This window comes from Aptenodytes forsteri, unplaced genomic scaffold (genome assembly GCF_000699145.1).
Source record: "Aptenodytes forsteri isolate BGI_AS27 unplaced genomic scaffold, ASM69914v1 Scaffold153, whole genome shotgun sequence".
NCBI lineage: Eukaryota > Metazoa > Chordata > Aves > Sphenisciformes > Spheniscidae > Aptenodytes > Aptenodytes forsteri.
This window is the reverse complement of record NW_008796178.1, coordinates 1,545,453-1,563,173: the sequence shown is the minus strand read 5'-3', so window position 1 is coordinate 1,563,173 and position 17,721 is coordinate 1,545,453. Positions and strand designations below refer to the sequence as shown.

Genomic DNA, 17,721 nt, shown 5'->3' with positions numbered 1-17,721 from the left:
GCGCATCAGGGATGAACTATAATTTCAGAACACTTGAAAGTAATTTTACAAAATGGCACTTCTTAATATTGCCATTTTGTGCTATGTGGAAATATGTTAACTAGCAAACAGTAACCTAGATCTGTAATTCTGAGCGTAAGTATCTTCTGCTTGTTGTTTTTTGTTGTGTGTTTTTTTTTTCCTGTCTAAAATTGTGTCAGATTCTTCCTTTAAGATCATCTAAGAGGATCTGGTAATGTTCTCCATGCATATCTGTGATTGCCAATTGTCCTAAGCATGTTTTTCTCCTTGTGTTTCTTTGAATCTGTTCTTGCATTCAATGATACTAAGAATGAGGTAGTTAAGCAGATGCGAAGGGGGTATTAACTAAAATACGGATATGTTTTCTGCAATGAAATAAATCTATAGTTAATTTCTTTAGTAACAGTCCATAATTTGACTAGACAGCTTTAAATCCAGTGAGATGAAGAGTGTCCAGATTGTTTTAATTTTCAACTGACTGACCTGTTGCGTATAACCTGTCTCTTGTGTTTGGCTTAACGCTTGAAAATAATGGTGTTTGAAGGGGGAAAAAATGCATTTAACATAGTATTACATTTTCTTCACAGACTCTGACACATCTCTGGGACCTGCAATGACAAGTCAGAACAGTAGCCATGCAGAGAAAACTGGTGAAATGTCCTCAAAGCAGTCAGCACCAAAAGTGCAGGTCCAACGATCTGTCTCCCGAGAAACCATCACTATTCATTTCTCTGCATTTGGGAAGGAGGAAGAAGAAGAGGAAGAGGAGTTTAAGGAATTTCTTGATGAGGAACTAGATGACCAAAGCATTGTAACAGCACTTGAAGCCAAGGAAGACCTCTGCTTTGAGCATACCGGCCATGATTTTTCTGGTCCAGCTACCTCGCTTAACGTGGCCAACTCTGCATCACTACTGTCCTCATCGCCTGCAGTTCTGCCAACTGCAGAGGCTGTAAAGCTGTTGGATTCTCCTTCTGCATCCCAAGTATTCAGTGCAGTGCCACTAGTCCTGTCTCCATCACACTCATGTCATACAGTTAGCTTATCAGGTGCACCACCACCTGTGGAACAGAAATCCAGCCTGTCGTCTTCCCCATCCTCATCCCCTTCCAGATCAGTTGGCTGCTCTAGTGGATCATCCACAGTTTCTAGTTCAAAGCCTTTTAAGGGTTTAGTCAAGTCCCTTTCAACAGATGTGGAACCAAAAGAACCCACCCCACCGATGCGACATAGACAGTTAATGAAAACCTTAGTGAAATCTCTGTCTACAGATACTTCTAAACAAGAATCTGAAGCTGTGTCTTACAGGCCACCCGACTCAAAACTGAACTTGCATCTGTTCAAACAGTTCACTCATCCTCGAGCTACAGGTGGTGATTCTAAAACTGCCCCCTCGTCTCCATTAACATCTCCCTCTGACACTCGTTCCTTTTTCAAAGTACCTGAAATGGAGGCTAAAATTGAAGATACTAAAAGACGCCTTTCTGAAGTAATCTATGAGCCTTTTCAGCTGCTCAGTAAAATAATGGGTGATGAAAGTAGTAGCCACAGGCCCAAAGCCTTATCTTCAAGTGCTTCAGAACTCTCAAACCTTTCCAGTTTGAATGGCCATTTGGAAAGCAATAACAACTACAGCATTAAGGAAGAAGAATGTGATTCTGAAGGGGACTTCTATGGAAGTGACTCTAACCTGAATAAGAACGATCAATCAAAAGCGGCTGAGGAACACGCAAAAGAGACAGAGACCAAAAGCTCTCAGTCTGCAAGCACAAAGGACGTGAGTTCGAAAACTTCACTCGTACTTGAAAAATGTTCATTGTCTGCACTAGCAAGCAGAGAGGATGAGGAGTTTTGTGAACTGTATTCTGAAGACTTTTCCTTACTAGAGGATGAAAGCAAAACTGATAAACCTACTGAAACTTTGCTCGATCCAGAGATGACTGAGGAAAATGGTACTATGCTCAGTAGTGAAGATGAAAATAATCCATATGTGCAACAGCCTAAAATACCAGTGAAAACTTTATATTTCTTAACACTGTTAGTCTATGCTTACTTTATTATCCCTCTCCCTGGCTACTTAAGTGGACTCTTATTTGGAATGGCCCTTGGATTTATGATAGCTGTCTGTGTGATTTGGCTTCTTACTCCACGTACTCGTGAATATCTCAAATTGCATAAAAGTATGAAAAAGCGATGGAATACAGGAGCTCTAGACATCAAAGAACCTGAGATACTGAAGGTGAGGTCATGGCATTTTGTGTGTGTGTCTGCGTGCATTGTTTTGGGTGGAAGTTGTAAACTATTATTCTGAAAGGTGAGGTCATGGCATTTTGTGTGTGTGTCTGCGTGCATTGTTTTGGGTGGAAGTTGTAAACTAGATTTATTCTGAAGGTGTAAATGAGCTGAATTATCCCCATTTATAAATAGAGTATTGTTTTAGGGTCAGGCGGCTTTGGCAGGGGCACAAATGGTTTAGTGTCCAAGAATATGTAAGACTTCAGTGTCCTTAAGGATTAGTAGAAAAACAGAATTGCTTCAAAAGTAAAAGGGCAAATGGTTTTGCTGGATTTGAAATGATCCGGCTGAACTAGTGAGAGCAACTAGTGTCAGAGTTTAGCGTGTAGAATAACATTTGTGCTTGAAGCTGCATCTTGGGAGATGTATTTTGTTTCTGGGGTATTTTACTGTCTAAGCAGTAATTTGTCTGTCTTGTCTGTTCAGTCTAAGCAGATTCAAAAGCATTGTGTTCAAGTAAAGCATAGATAGTTGGAGAGCACACGGATTCTCCTCAAACATTAGCTAATTAGAATGGGAGGAGGAATGAGTGATGAAAGGGACGTACTCATGGGTTATGATGTCTGTGGTTCTGCGTGCTGATATCTTGAATATTGTATTGTATAATATGGAATACAGCTCAGTAAAATGTGTGCCTGAGAGCTGGGTTTTAAATCAAGCTCTTAGAAAATTTATCCTCCCTCCTCTTTGCCCTTCCTCATCTCCACTTCTTGTTCAGATGCTGCAAGTTTCTGTCACTTCATACATCTGGCACGTTGCTGTCTGTCCAGTTGTGATCCATGCAACCACTCAGTTACTTCAGTGGCTTTGTGCTTCTTCCTTGTCCCTGTCCTGCCTCTCCTCATCTCCATCTGTGATGAATTAAAATAATATTTTCCCAATTGCAGAACTCTGAACAATAAAGCATCTACTAGTTTCTGATATGCAACAGAAGCATTTCGGAATGATAGTGGTACAACCTTCACTTGATATCACTTGCTTATCGGAGTATTTGTGAATGCTTTCTTGTATTTGTGTAAATATTAAATCCATCCTGAGCTTTCTGAAGGTGCATCTCCAGTAGTGTAACACCACAAAGGTGGTGTGAATTTAAATTCATACGGTATTGGTTATATGCTGTAGAATCTATAGTGTATTGATAGCTAATCTCATGTATCTTTAGGTAACTGAAAAGTTAGACAAATGGGGTATAAAAGCCAGCTTTTGCTGAATACAGGCAGCTAATTGCATGCCCAGCCCTGATGCTAGCATGGTGTTCCCTGTTTTTCTTGAATGTTACGAGTTTTGGTCTTTATTTGCTGTTGTGAATGCAGACTGAACAATCCTGTCTGCTCAATTGATTTGCCTGCTGCTTACATGTACAAATCTTCACAAACTTTAAGTTCTGTCCTTGTTAATTGGGTGCTGGGACTCTGCATATAAATTTGCCTTGATACTTGAAAGCTGGTAAAGATCCTGATACTCATTGTTGGCTGGTGTTAAGATGGCTCTTTGAGGTGTTAGCTGTTATTCAGGAACCATTAAACTATATTTTAATGCTTTTATCCAGGAGATACATTTTATGAGAATGGCTGTAGGCAAGAAATGAACTGTGCAAAGAAGTCTGTATGAATGTAGATTAATGTTTTGTATGACCTGATAAGTATTTCTTATGCTCATTAACACACAAAGTGATTGTCCTTAATATGTAAAGCCCTATAAAAGGGCTTTTTAATGCTTCAGGAGTTTAAAAACCAGCTCAGTGCCCATACTGTAGTGGAACATAATGTAATGTGATTTAGCAGATTGCAAGTTGTTATTCCCCCTTCATACAACTATTTTTTATTTGCCTCTGTCAAAATGAGCACTGTACAGTTTAGATCTTCTGGAAAATGAAATAAAGATGTAATCTGTAACAAAACTCGTGTGAATATAGGAAAATCAAACTTGATGCTCTTGCATGAAGATGTTCTCTTCAGGACTCGTTGGTCTTGTATTCTGGCCTGAACTGCTTTCAAGCCATTATGATAAATGCTATGAGTAAGATCCCTTTATGGGGCTCTAGGAGTTGGGATTCTGCCAAACTGCTGTCAAGCTATTTTAGTATAAGTATGTGTGCGTTCTCCCCCATGTAAATATTGTCTGAGAAGTTCGCATTTCCCTGGTTTCAAAAACTAGTGGAAAATTCCCCTCAGCAATTGCTGAAATACCTGAACATTAATATTGTCTCCCCAAAATTGTTCCTTTGCAATGTGAAAGAATAAAACACTGCTGTGCTGGTTAGTGTGTGCTTCTGTAGACTTCTGTACTTTTTTCACTCAAATGTCTTTGGTATTGGAGGGAGAACACCCCCCCCAACCAGAAAATGCACACAAACCCCCTGCATCTTCAGTGTACGTTTTCTTATCTTCTTAAGAAGATAAGAAGACCTTAGTCTTCAGTTCTCTAGCTTCCTTTTCCTTTTTTTCTCTGCCCACATTTTTTTTTTCTTCTTTAATGTGTTAGTCTTTTCTAACTTCCTTATTGGCCTTTTCAAGTGTGCGTTCTCTTGTGTTGTGCTGGCTGATACAAAAAGTTTTAAGTAACAGCTAAAATGGAAACGATAAATTTACCCTTTCCATTAGAAAGAACTTTTGTGAGAAGACTGTGTTGGCAGTGCCTGCTGGAGAAGTGAAGCTTTTTGAACCATAGCTGTACAGAAGGAGGAGGCTTTTTACCAGCATGTTGTTCCTGAATGTCACCCAAGGGATTTCATGTTTGATAGTGGCCTCTGGCAGACAAATGTTAGGTGATGTTAGACAATGTTAAGGTGATGGTTGCTTCTGCCCACCTTAGACCTTTTTTGTGTCTTTAGATTCCCTGTCAATAAAAGCTCAAAAAAACTGCGTTACATTTTTCCTCATTTATCAAGCAAAATACTATTGAAGTATTATAAAATACTGGTAATGAGAGGGATACTAATACAATTAGTGTGATTTGAGTGATCAACAGTCTTTCGAGAATTTTGGTGCTGGAGCATTTGATTATATCATTTAATGATAATGTATATTAATCGGTCTGTTAATATCACTGAGAAACTCTGGGGGCAGTTATAATCCAGATTTGGGCTTTTATTGTGAAGTTGACTTGCCGATTCTTTTATTTATGTATTTGAAAATATCATAGAAGTAATGATTTTTATTTATTTTTATTTGCAGACCTGGTCTGTGCCCCCCAGCCCGCTGGCTGCTTTGTAAGGATCTTTTGCAGTTCCCCCCAACCTCCCCTCTTGGGTTAAGATATAACATGCCTGAGATCTTAAACTAAGTAACATTAAAAAGTTGATACTCTACGGGGCCTGACCCTGCAGTTCTTACTCGCATGAATTACTCTGTTGAACTGCAGTTCGAATAAAAAAATTTGTAGCCCGGAGTCATGAAGGAGGAAAAGTAAACTGAGGTGGGCCTTTTAAAGCCATTTTATGCAAGTGCTTGTGTTCCACAGACCCGTGCGTTCCCCGCAGGGCCGGTTTAGTGGTAGCCCTGCTGTGACAGAGGTGACGTGCTGCACTCTGAAAGCCAGTTCAGTCTCCGCTGTCTAACAAACAGGCCAGATCTGTTAGCGCATGTATGGGTTTTTGAATAGTAGCTGTGACCTTTGCTATAAAAGCCGTGCTGCCCAATATTCTGACCGGATACTTTTTCAGATTAGTTACCAAACTGATGGTGAGGCACTTTCTCCTAATTTCAGCTGTGAATTCAGAGAAACTGCTGACCTTTATAAATGGAGATCACAGGATCAGTGTAAATGGCAAGCAGCTGCAGAGTAGCATATGACTGTGGTCATTGTCCTCCCTGAATTACTAAATTTCTTATTTTAACAACTTCGCTAGTACAAAAAAGACCCATCATACAGTCACTCTTCTCCTACACAAGGAAATCCATTGTTGTTTCAGTAGTTTGGGAAAATTCATCTGTTGCTAGCACGTTACAGTAACATAACTTCTCTGTTTAGATTCATTGCAAAATGGTTTCCGTAGGCTGTGAATCTTCTGTTCCAATTTCTTTTTGGAAAGAGAGGGGCGGAGGTATTTCTGCTAAAATTCTTCTTAAAACACAGGAACTTTGGAATGAATCTTGGGGTTTCTTGGGTAACCTTCTTAAAAAATGGTTTTTATGCTAGATGAAACAATTTACAAAAATGAAAATTGCTGAAGTGAGAAGGCAGATAGTGTCATTTCCCCCTTTAACAGTTAGATATATTGGGGAAAAAAATTCCCGCAGCTGACACACATTTTCAGATTCATTATAGAGTTGAAGAATCATCATTTGGTGAAGTATTAACATTTCACTCTCAGCCATGCAATGTTTTTCTGTGTTACAAAATAACTTGAAAGTTGAGTGCAAAAAGGAAACAGTGCTTCCTTAGAAACTAGGAAACTAAAAATTTATGTACAAGGAGGGTTTGTAGTAGTGCGGTATGGTATCTCTTTCATCCTGACTGTTGGCTAGGTACTGTCTGAAAACAAAACCCGAAATATTTGAATTTAAAATTGTGTATCTTTTTGGTTTTTGGGCTATGCCTCAAATACATGAAGCAGCCAATCTCTTCCTTGTATAGAAATCACTATGTAGGCTGCTGTTTTAGGTGGGAAATGGATTTACCTTCTGTCAGTTCTAGATTTTGAACTTTCGGTACCTTAGGCAGCTGGAAATCATTAAAAGTCTTGGACAGGTTCTTCAGTCACTAATAGCCTGATGGTTGTGCTATGAGAAGCAGTGTTTGCACTTCTGTTGGGTTTGTTACGTACAGCGAGCAGGAGAGGTGGCAGTATGGGGTTTGAGAATTATGTGTTTGGCAGATTATATAGCTAATCCATTTGTTTGAAGTGGAAAGCCTGGGTGCATGGTAGGGATCAGAAAAGCAGGTGGGACTTTCCAAGGCTCCCGAATGCTGAAAGAGAAGCGGGACTATACAAACTGAGGAAGCAGAGATTCTGTTTTGTTTATTTTTGCCCTTTAAATTCAGTGTGTCTTGCTGCTGCTGCTGGGAAGAAGGTGGCGATCTTCAAAAGGGCCTCTCCTCTGCTGTTTAGTTGTGTAGGGTAAGGAAATCTTCTGGCAGAAAGGCTGGTACTGGCACTGTTATAGAAGAAATGGGATAGGAAAGGTGCTGGTCTAGTGGATGACACACCAGATGGCTTCAGAACCCTGTGCTACCAGAGGTTCACTGGACTTGGTTAAGTCACTTAACATAGGGTGGGCCTCGCGCCTTTTTATCACAGATGTGGCTATGACATCTCAGTATGTGCTGGAGGGATAAAATTAAACATGGCTATAAGGGTGTTGGATAACAGTCGTATAGCTGCTGAGAAGGTATAGCAAAGTTTGCGCATCTGATGTGTGTCCCAAGGTGTTCATGTCGTCTCAACTCTCAGCTTTTCATCTTTGAAGCTGTGTTCATGGATTTTTACTTCTCACTATAGTACGTGGCAGTCAAGAGAATGATGTGTAAATCATGCCTTGTTTTCATTGCTACATGTCCTCTGTTCAGCTCAAGTGCTGGTGTCAGAAAACTCCAGCCATTTCCATCTCGAGCAGGATGTTAAGGAAACTTCAAATGTACTCTGACCTTCCTTCTTGGGTACCACACATACCCGGAGGTTTCCAACCCTCCTACTGAAAATAACATCATAGCTCATTACAGTTATAAAAAGGGCTCGTGTGGCTAAGCTTCATATAAAGATCCACTTTCCAAGTATCCCTTTCTCCTTGTGCCAGCTTGTGTGGTCTTCAGCTGAACCGCCTTGCAGGAGAAGGCAATAAACTTTTGAGGCAGCAAATTTTTGTCTGTACATTTGCCTGGCTGCAGGCTCCAGACTTCGGTGTCTGAGCTAGAAATAGCTCGGAGATCTGATCTGGGGGCAGGTGGGAGTCCCTCCAGAGATCTGTGGGCCATATGGATATTCCAGTTCTGCACAGAGTGAATGGCTCATAGTGGCTTTAGGCAACTCATGTGATGTCCTTGTGCTTCAGTAAGTCCAGCTGGAGTTCCTGGCTGAAAATTAATTGCTATCTGGTGAAAGATGTCTTGGCTTAATAATTTCTAGGAAGGAAATGGGGTGTGCTCAAACATGCATCAACCCTGCTGTGCAGAACCTTGATGGTTTACAGAAAACTCTTCTTCATGCATTGTATTTCCTATATGGTAGTTGTATATAACCCAGAGTAAGCAAAAAACCCAAGCACAAAGCTTCTTCAAAGAGCATGTGTTGGTATAGGTATCTCTCTTAATAAAAGAGGTAGTCTGCTTTGGAGCTGAGCAAAGATGAATGAGTTAATCTTTCCTGAACGTAAAAGAAATGGTAATTTATCTAGGTTTTCCAGGGTTTATAGTGAAAATGGAGCTAGATGTTGGAGTAAACAAAACATAGATATCACTGTTACTATGGCACCTAAGAAAGTGCATGCTGTCTACTTTGAGAAATTATATGGTGCTGAAGTAAATGAGCATTAAAATAAATTTTACATTTCTATGTGTGGGTGGAAACTTCTTTAATAAGTTAAGATGTTGCAGTAATTTCTGGGATGTTTTGCATAAGGTAGTTACAACTTTTTTGTTTTGAAAAATACGAGGGATGCTCATTCAGCTCTCCCCACTTTCCAGCAGCAGCTGCTCTCCCCCCTACTATACTCACCCATATTTATAAAGATGCCATTTTACTTCATGCTCTAGGGTACATCTGTTTAAGGCTATCTCCTTCGCTTTCTGTTGACGTTAATGAGTACTGAGTATGTTGAATTAAGGTTTTGATGTGCAGGTAGAAGTAATTATCAAAGTATGTTGTAGGGCAGGTTAAGAGAAGGAAAACTTGTCCTCCTTGAATGAGTATTCTGGTTTGTCTTCTGCCCCATTTATCATCTTTCATTTTCTGTAAGCAGGTGTTAGAGGAGTAACATCACCCCCGTGGTTAGAGTCAGCACTTACGGGCTTGTTACAGCAGGGCTGGTTTGTTTGTTTTCTGTTTCTTTCACTGCACAGAAACGAATGAAATTTAATCCCCACATGTATGACTCCTGTGTTGTAACTGGGCAGTTACACAACGTGTTAAATTATGTTAAACAGTGATGGTGTGTTAAAACAAACTCCATTGTGGTCTTCCACGAAGTCCTTAATTGTCGGCGATTAAAATGTCAGTGCTGTCTATAAGCAGACAGACTGTTTGCTCTGCCTCGACTGTTGGTGATTAAAATGTCCGTGCTTGCTGTAAGCAGACGGGCTGCTCTGCAGCGCGCTCTTACTGGCTGCCTTGTGGCTCTTCCCAGCAAGCCTGCGTCTGCGGATCTCACAGCATTTCATGAAGATGAGGTGGAAGAGCACTGCACTACATATACAAAATGATTTACTCAGAAAAACAAATTGTGTGCTTGGGATACAGTCCTCATCTCGTGCTCTGTCAGTTTGGTGCTACCTCATTTAGGGCGTTTACTGCTTTGTTGTATTTGTATAGTAAGTGACATAACTTTGGCAAAAGCTTGGATAATTATTTAAAACTTCGATGTACGTGCTGTACTTGTTTTTCCAGCATCTTAAAAGCCTGTTAACAAGTGTTTTCTTCTTCTCTAGGGATGGATGAATGAAATTTATAATTATGATCCAGAAACATACCATGCTACGTTGACTCACTCTGTCTATGTGCGACTCGAAGGAAGCACCTTAAGACTTTCAAAACCCAATAAAAATATTTCTAGAAGGGCTGTGTACAATGAGCCAAAGCCTGAAGTCACATATGTCAGCCAGAAAATTTATGAACTTACAGAGAGCAAGGTGAGTGCCTTACTTATATGCGATTTTAACAAAGAATACTTTGAAACTTTTTTTTTAAATTTTGAAAATTTTTTCACTCCTCTAGTTTCATGTGCTGTCATTATGTAAACAAAACTGTTGTCGTGACTAACTTGCAAAAGATTATGCTGGGGAGGAAGATTGAGCAGGATTTAGAAAAAATTACGTATTTACACAGTAAAAGAAAAGCATGATTTTCCTCTGTCAGTTCAAAACAGAAGTTAACACATGGGAGTTTAGAGAATTGTTCCCCATACATTAGATTACTGCGTGACTGTTCTGAAGCTTACACCAAAATGCATAATCTTTCGTGGTTGTCTCTGTCCCAAGGCAGTTCAGGCAACATTTGCATTTCAATTGAAGGGGGAATGTACACTGTATAAGGATGTAGAAGAGGATACATCTTGCTGTTGGTGCCCACTGTCTAGGGAAGGAGATTGGGATTTTTGCGGTTGGAAGAGTGCATGAAGAATAATGCTGGGACAGTTTTCCTACAAGTTATTTGCCTCCCTCAAATCTGTGAAGAGTTGCCATGTGAAGGATTGTATTTGCATTGTATTAAGTAATACATCAATGCCCCATTATTAAAAGAATGGATTTTTTTAATGTGCTGCATCAATAGAGGGCTTGGCAGTACCGGTGTAGGAGGAAACTATGCTTCAATTGGCTGTGGGAGTTAGAGGGAGAGAGGGACCAAGGCGACAGTGAGGAAAACCTTCGTTTCCCTGAATCAGTCTGGGAAAGGAGCTTGCTGTCAGCTCTGCTTTCCATTAAAGGAAGACGGTGAAAAAGATAAAGCAAAAACTTAGATTCCTGCCTATTGCAGATTTGTTTCCCCATAATGAAGACAAGCAAAGCTATCACATGCTACAAGAGCACTTGACTGAGAATTGTTCTCCATGGTTTCTTAGAAAAATTTCCAGTACTTTCCCCCTCCCACCACCCCCAATTAATTGCAAAAGTGCTGGGTGCCCTGAACATAATGAACAAATTATGGCTATTCTCTAAGGTATTTACCCACAGTTTTTGGAGAACATGGGTAAGTTTAGCCCCTAGATTAGAATTTTTAACTCTTATTACTCTTTTCATCACTTGCATTGTCTCAGTTCTCTCTGAATATACTGAATTTAGAATATAATTTATAAATAAAGGAATAAAATCACTTTTATTCCTTGATTGTTACATACTTGATGTGACTATTACCAACTTCAAACACTCAATTTCATGAGGTGGACCTGAAAAGTTGAGTTTTAAAACTCAGTTTGGATTCTCATTACCTACCCCATGGTCACAGAAATAAGGTTCTTGGTTTTTCTGTTTTTTATGCATAACTATGAGAATAAGATCTTTTAAATGAAAACTGAGTTTCTCCACGATTGTACAAGTCTAAGCTACTTGAGTGGTCCTTGTTTTAATTCCAAGGCTGTGGCTCATCAAAGACCTAGTGACAGCAGTGGACTGAACGTCAACCAGCTATAAGTTAAGAGCCAGTTAAACCCAGCAGATCCAATGTAGGATCTCTCTCTCTTGTGTTCCTATGTTCTTTATGTGACTACAGAAACACAGAAGATACAACTGAAATAAGTTAATTTAACCCTTTCATTTATCCTTCAGATTTCCCTGGTTCCCAAGAGTCTGGCACGAAAACGGATTTGGAATAAGAAGTACCCTATTTGCATTGAACTTGCTAGACAGGATGACTTTATGGCTAAGGCCCAGACTGATAAAGAGAATACAGAGGAAAAGTTATCTGCTGAAAAAGTGGACTTGAACAATGAAGAATCCAAGAAACCTCAGGATGGAGCAAAGTACACTAGCCAAAAGGATCAAGTGCTTTATCTCTTTGGAAGGACAGGTAGGGAGAAGGAGGAATGGTTCAGAAGGTTTCTTCTCGCATCCAAGCTGAAGTCTGACGCAAAGAAGCCATCCAGTTTATGTGGGAGCAAGCCAGGTATTCAAATTTTGTATTCTAGTAAAAGCGTCTATTAAAAGAAACAAACCAAAGTTATGTTTTCCCAGGGGTAGTTATAGCAACTGTGGAGCCATAGTGATCTTTACAGACAAATATAACGCTAACGACACTCTTCTGCTCCTTATCTTGGCTTCTCATTCCCACCTTCCCACCCTGCCTTTTCCTCTCTTGGCTGTATACTTGGCTATATGCCCTCAACTATTCTTATTATTCTTAGACTGTTTTATGTGAATACACTATTTTTCAGTGACTGTAACAACTCCTGTAATTTTTGTTAGGATGAATTGTTCAATCCTTTTTTTTTTTTTCCTTTCTGTACTGTTGGAACTGATGTCAGTATTTTCAGTATTAGACTCAGTCCTCTTATTACACATTCTTCTTCCTCCATCCTTCCTTCCACTCCAGCCTCCTGTAAAGACTAAAGAGCTTTCTCACAGGTTAATGTCATAAGCAAACACACTTTTGTGTTTAAATAAAAAGTCCTGTGCTAATACATACATCTGAACCAACAAACATGTGAGTCTACAGTATTGATCAAATGTTTGAAATATTAATGTAAAACCGTTCTCTGATATAATTTTAAATCTGAATGACTCATGCTTTTCTGTCTTTATCTATTCTCTCAGAAGCTTTTTAAAAATTGGTTAACATCATTATTTCTGGCACATAACTTCTTGAAATGCAAATGCAAAACCAATGGCTAATTAAAATTCTAATAGTTTTACACGCTTTTGACAGTCCTTTTAATAGTAACAACCTATAATTAAATTTAAAAAAAAAAGTTTAGTTATAGGTACATTTTAATCACCTGATTTTTATTTTATGCATTCCCCAGCAGGGCTGTTGGGAATTCTGCCATATGTTATACATATGTGAGTGTCCATATTTAAATATGCTATTGATCAGCTGAGTTTTCCAGTCCCACATCCTGCTGAGTGCTGAATCATACCAAATATTGACTAATTTGGGTTTAGGACCGCCTAAGCACACAGTAGTGGAATTTACTTTTACCCTTCAAAATGAGAAAGCACTACTCTGAATAGTCTTTTTTCAGAATAAACTATATCTGCAAGCTAATTTTGTTCCTTTAAGTGTTTGATCATACGCTCTGCTATTTGACTGTCAGATTCCTGTTCTGTTAAACAGGTATTATTCCTTTTAATTTAGGGATCTTGCCAACACACAGTAGAACCGATAGTCAATCTGGAGTTCTCACACACAGCCGAAGCAGCAGCAAGGGAAGTGCAGAAGAAATTGCATCACAGCCGAAGCACAAGGATCTGGCTGGCAATGTGCGGCAGAAAATGCTTCTGGACTACAATATTTATATGGCAAAGTGTGTTCCACATGAAAAGAAAAGCCCTTCAGGTAGTCCAGTCCTCAGTGCAGATAGCAGCCCTACAGCTGTGAAAAAGGTAATACTTCTGCCCCAAAAGGTGCATCAGAGGTGGTGATATATTGTATCTTGTTAACTACTACTTTAAAAATTAGTTATGTAGAAAGAAAAATTAATTTCTTAAGCTACAGGTTGGACCTAAACTTCTTACAAAGTCAGTGTGGGTTTTCATGCTTGCCAGTTCCCTGTTGACCACAGTTTCTTCTTAATGTAATATACAAGTTTTTCATTGATTTAGTTTGATTTCTTATCACCCAAGAATGTCTGTGTTTTTTCTGGCTTTTGCAGTGTCTTGTACCTAAAAGATTGTACAGCTGAAGACAATATGGCTGTAAATTTTCTTCATTAGGAATGCACAGGTGTGTCCTAAAAACCATTGGTGCCAAAAGAACTTACCTCTTATGCTTAAGATTAAAACAAACAGACTAAAAAAATCAAACAAAATTCCACAAACCTCAGTTCCCAATAGTAGTAAAAAGTTAAATTTTTCTGTATGTATTCTAAAGTACATTGAACTAAAAGCGTATTTTTGAGGTCCTGGCTTGTTGAAACAATTTAAGTGGAATTTTTAGTACTTGGTAGTAAAATTGATCTTCATTTTCTGCTGATTGTGGGACGCTAAAGGCCTTCTACCATTCCTGAGTGCATCTGAGCACCTGATTGGGACAGAATTGTCATATAACACAAGTATAAGTTGGATGCTGTTTGTAGCTGTTTTTCAGTGCAAATATTACACTACAAAATCTGTTTTCAGCCCCACATTTGGCTTCGCTCGTGCACTCTGGATCACATGAAGCAGTGCTTTTTTGTCCTGGACCCGAGAACTGTTTTTCTGTTGCATGTTTCAGAAAGTGCTTAACCTCTTCAGTTCTTCCCAAGAATGATGTCCTGGCCTTGTTGCCGTGATCAGGGTTAGGAATTTGCCTTTAGTATGTATCTGATGGTCTTCTGGCTGTGGCTTTGGCGACAGTGGGACAGTTTTTACTGCAGTGTACCTGCTGCTTGGGTTGATTGGGGGACCAAAATGGAATTGGCTCTTGTATAGACTACAGCTTGATTTGGCCAGTCTTGCTCAAAAAGACATAAGGCATGGATGGATGGATCGTATGGTTTCCATTTTTTTAAATGTCTTTTAAAGCAATACTAAATGGCTGGTGTGTTAGTATTGTGGAGTACATAGCAGCATAATAGTGAACAATGTCTATAGCTCCCACTAATTCTTTGGCCTCTTGGACTGCATTTGAATGACTCCTAATAAACAGAAACTTAATATTAAGTATGACACTCTTAATAAATGGATCCTTAATGATAAGTACAATCACCATTCATTTAAAAGATGTAATTTATGTCATGTGTCTTTGTTGCCAGACTTTCATACAATGTCCAGAAAGGAGTAGGAGGCCATGGTATAGCATACGAATAAACACACCTTGCGTTGCCCCAGGAAGAAAGATATTCTAGCCCCCGACAACCCCTGAAGCAGTGATGAATTCGCTGCTGAATCTGGCACGTGTCAGAAATCATTCTATAAATAGATCAACAGCGCTGCCAGGAAACTTGCGTCACAGCAGAAGCAATTCTGCCTGCGTGAGGCTGCAGCAGTTGGGAGCAGCCGTTGCCAAGAAATGATGTTCAGAACTGTAGCATCTACCTGGCTCCTCTCAGAAAGCACTGCTTTTCTGCTGGCTTCAGGATTTCTGCCTGTAATAATGAAAGGCAAATTCTCCTTTCATTGCAGGCAGTTGAGAGATGTTAAGTATGTTGTCTTTCCTTTATGGAAACCACCTGGTTTTAATGAAATACATGATAGCATGTACACACCCGAAATTATTTCAGCTGCCTTTGCTTTCATGTCTATACTCAGTGATGCAACGTCTGAACATGTATCTCCAAGTGTTCTGAGACCAAGACATAACCCTCTTGGACTGTAAACAAAACCTTTAATGCAGCAGAAGGAACAACATGGTTTCCTGAATCCTATATGCAAACACTCAAAGGAAGAATTTGTTTCCCTGTACTGCATTTGTTTATCATCTATTTGTGATGTTTCTGAACTGGATTTAAGGATGTAAGATTGGGTCTTGCTTTCCTATTTTTTGGTAAAACATAAGAAGAGTAGGGTAGCTGTTCTTCTAGATCCTATTGGGAAGAGAGAGTCTCTCTACTACAGATGCATTTCTAAGTCTGCCCACTCTGGGCTTATCTGCTTTTCCTGCCAGAGGTTAAGTTATATACAACTTTCTCATTTCATTGCCAGAGGTGAATCTATATCTATGTGGTCTCATTCACTCTGTTGCATGTCAGGATGATGACAAGCAAGCTCATGTCAGGCCAGCTGATGTGGTTGTAAAGCTGCTATCTGTGCAGCTTTTAGTGTTCTTAGCTAACCCGGGCTATAACACTGACCTTCCCAGTGTACATGAGGCCTTTTCTGACCTTAATTTATAGAATTCATAGAGCTGAATAACCTGCTCTGTGTTTTCAGTTACCAGATGCCCATGTGGAAGCTGAAGAAGAAGAACAGGAGGCCTGGGTGAATGCTTTGCTTGGAAGAATATTTTGGGATTTTTTAGGAGAAAAGTATTGGTCCGATCTAGTGTCGAAGAAGATCCAAATGAAACTTAGCAAAATAAAGGTAACTAATATGGAGACTTGCACTACACATTCCTTATGGAGGAAAACAAACACATAGTCTCTTGAGTTTTAACACAGTAGAAGAAATGCTTATTTCACACTTGTATGTAAAAGACAAGTAAATAAATGTGATGCAGAGTTCCAGTTCAGCTTTGCTATCCATTTCACTGTAGGATCTCAACTTGTTAACTTTGCTGCTTCAGTTTCAAATGAACTACAGCTGGATTAACTATTTGTGTCTGTGACGTTTTTATGTAAAAAGTAGTAGTATTGCTGTATTTACTTTAGGGATAAATAGAACTGCTTATAAGTTATGAAATCTGCTTTGGGAAACTGTAGATTGCCTTTAAGATGGAGGAGATCAGGGAACAACAATTCTAGTGTGCTCCTATTAACTTCAGACATACGCTGCTTGCAGGAGAGGTCAGTGGGAGTAACAGTCAGGGAAAGAGCTGTCTGTGGGGTGATGGGGTATAATTGTGCATCAACTGCATAAGCTCAAAGGCTGAAGGGAGAAGTGATGCTTTTGAATGACTTCTGGGTCCTCCCTTTGCATTCTGTAACTTCTGAACAGCAGCAGTTAATCACAGGGCTGTTTAGCTCCTGATGCTTGGGGAGGAGTTTGCCTGTTCCCAAAGGCAAAGGAAGATGTAGTCTTGATGACAAAAGCTCTGAAATGTAGCTGCCAGCACCAGCTGTGAGATAGTGTTGCGTGTGCTTTGGGAAATAAGCAGTAACCAAATTCTGCCCTAGCTGTTTCCACAATTGTGACAGCAGGGTACCCAAACATCTCATTGGAAAGAGTTTAAGTGGAAAGACTGAGAATGGGGGGTGGATGTGTTTTTGATAGGTTACAGCACTATCTGTTCACAGGAGAGAGAATTTCTATCAATTAGAAATACTTAAAGTAAATAGATACCCAAATCATCGTGATTCCGTGCCTCTGTTATACTACAATTATGATACAGACTTAAAAGCTAATGTGCTGTGAAAGAATTTGCCAAAGATAAAAATAGCTGAGACGTTGATATAGCTGCCACTATAAAATATGTGACTGAATTTAAAATCCAAAGAAGTCTTTGATTTTTATTCACAGTAAAATAGGATTTACACTTCATTCTTGAGCTCTTTACATGCTTTGACTAAAAAGCATGCTGGAGGTTTAAGGTCAGCATCTGAACTTCAGCACAGTTTTAAAAACATTCCAAGTTCAGATGCTGAATCTCTCCCTAAAATATTATTTTGAAACTGGTAACTGCAAAATCCTAGAATTGGAAGAAATTTTGTGTAATTGTATTTGTGTTCTTTCACTGGTGGCTTTTCAGCTTAATCTATTCCTTAAGTTTAGTTTAATGACCTTTCTTCTCTCAGGAAACAGTGATGTTTAGTTCCATAACATGGATTTGATTTTTACATTCTGTGCTTTTAGCTGCCATACTTCATGAATGAGCTAACTCTAACTGAGCTTGACATGGGGATAGCAGTGCCGAAGATCCTTCAAGCCTTCAAACCTTCTGTTGATCACAGAGGTAAAATACATGCTTCCTTTCCTGGTTTTGCCAGGTTCATGCCTTCGTGCCTGTGGAGAACAGAATTTTGA

The 17,721-nt window shown here is 39.4% G+C and overlaps 1 protein-coding gene across 5 annotated transcripts in view; it reads left to right on the top strand.

Moving 5' to 3' along the window:
* The window catches only part of TEX2 (testis expressed 2), a 57,123-nt gene that overhangs the window by 25,767 nt on the left and 13,635 nt on the right, over positions 1–17,721 (top strand). For all 5 annotated transcript variants that reach the window (XM_009287698.2, XM_009287696.2, XM_019474230.1 and 2 more), the window contains exons 2-7: positions 609–2,260; positions 9,901–10,101; positions 11,734–12,070; positions 13,259–13,506; positions 15,973–16,122; positions 17,551–17,650. In XM_009287698.2, coding sequence (XP_009285973.1) covers positions 635–2,260; positions 9,901–10,101; positions 11,734–12,070; positions 13,259–13,506; positions 15,973–16,122; positions 17,551–17,650 — 2,662 coding nt within the window. In that variant the 5' untranslated portion in view covers positions 609–634. The remainder of the gene's footprint in view (positions 1–608; positions 2,261–9,900; positions 10,102–11,733; positions 12,071–13,258; positions 13,507–15,972; positions 16,123–17,550; positions 17,651–17,721) is intronic.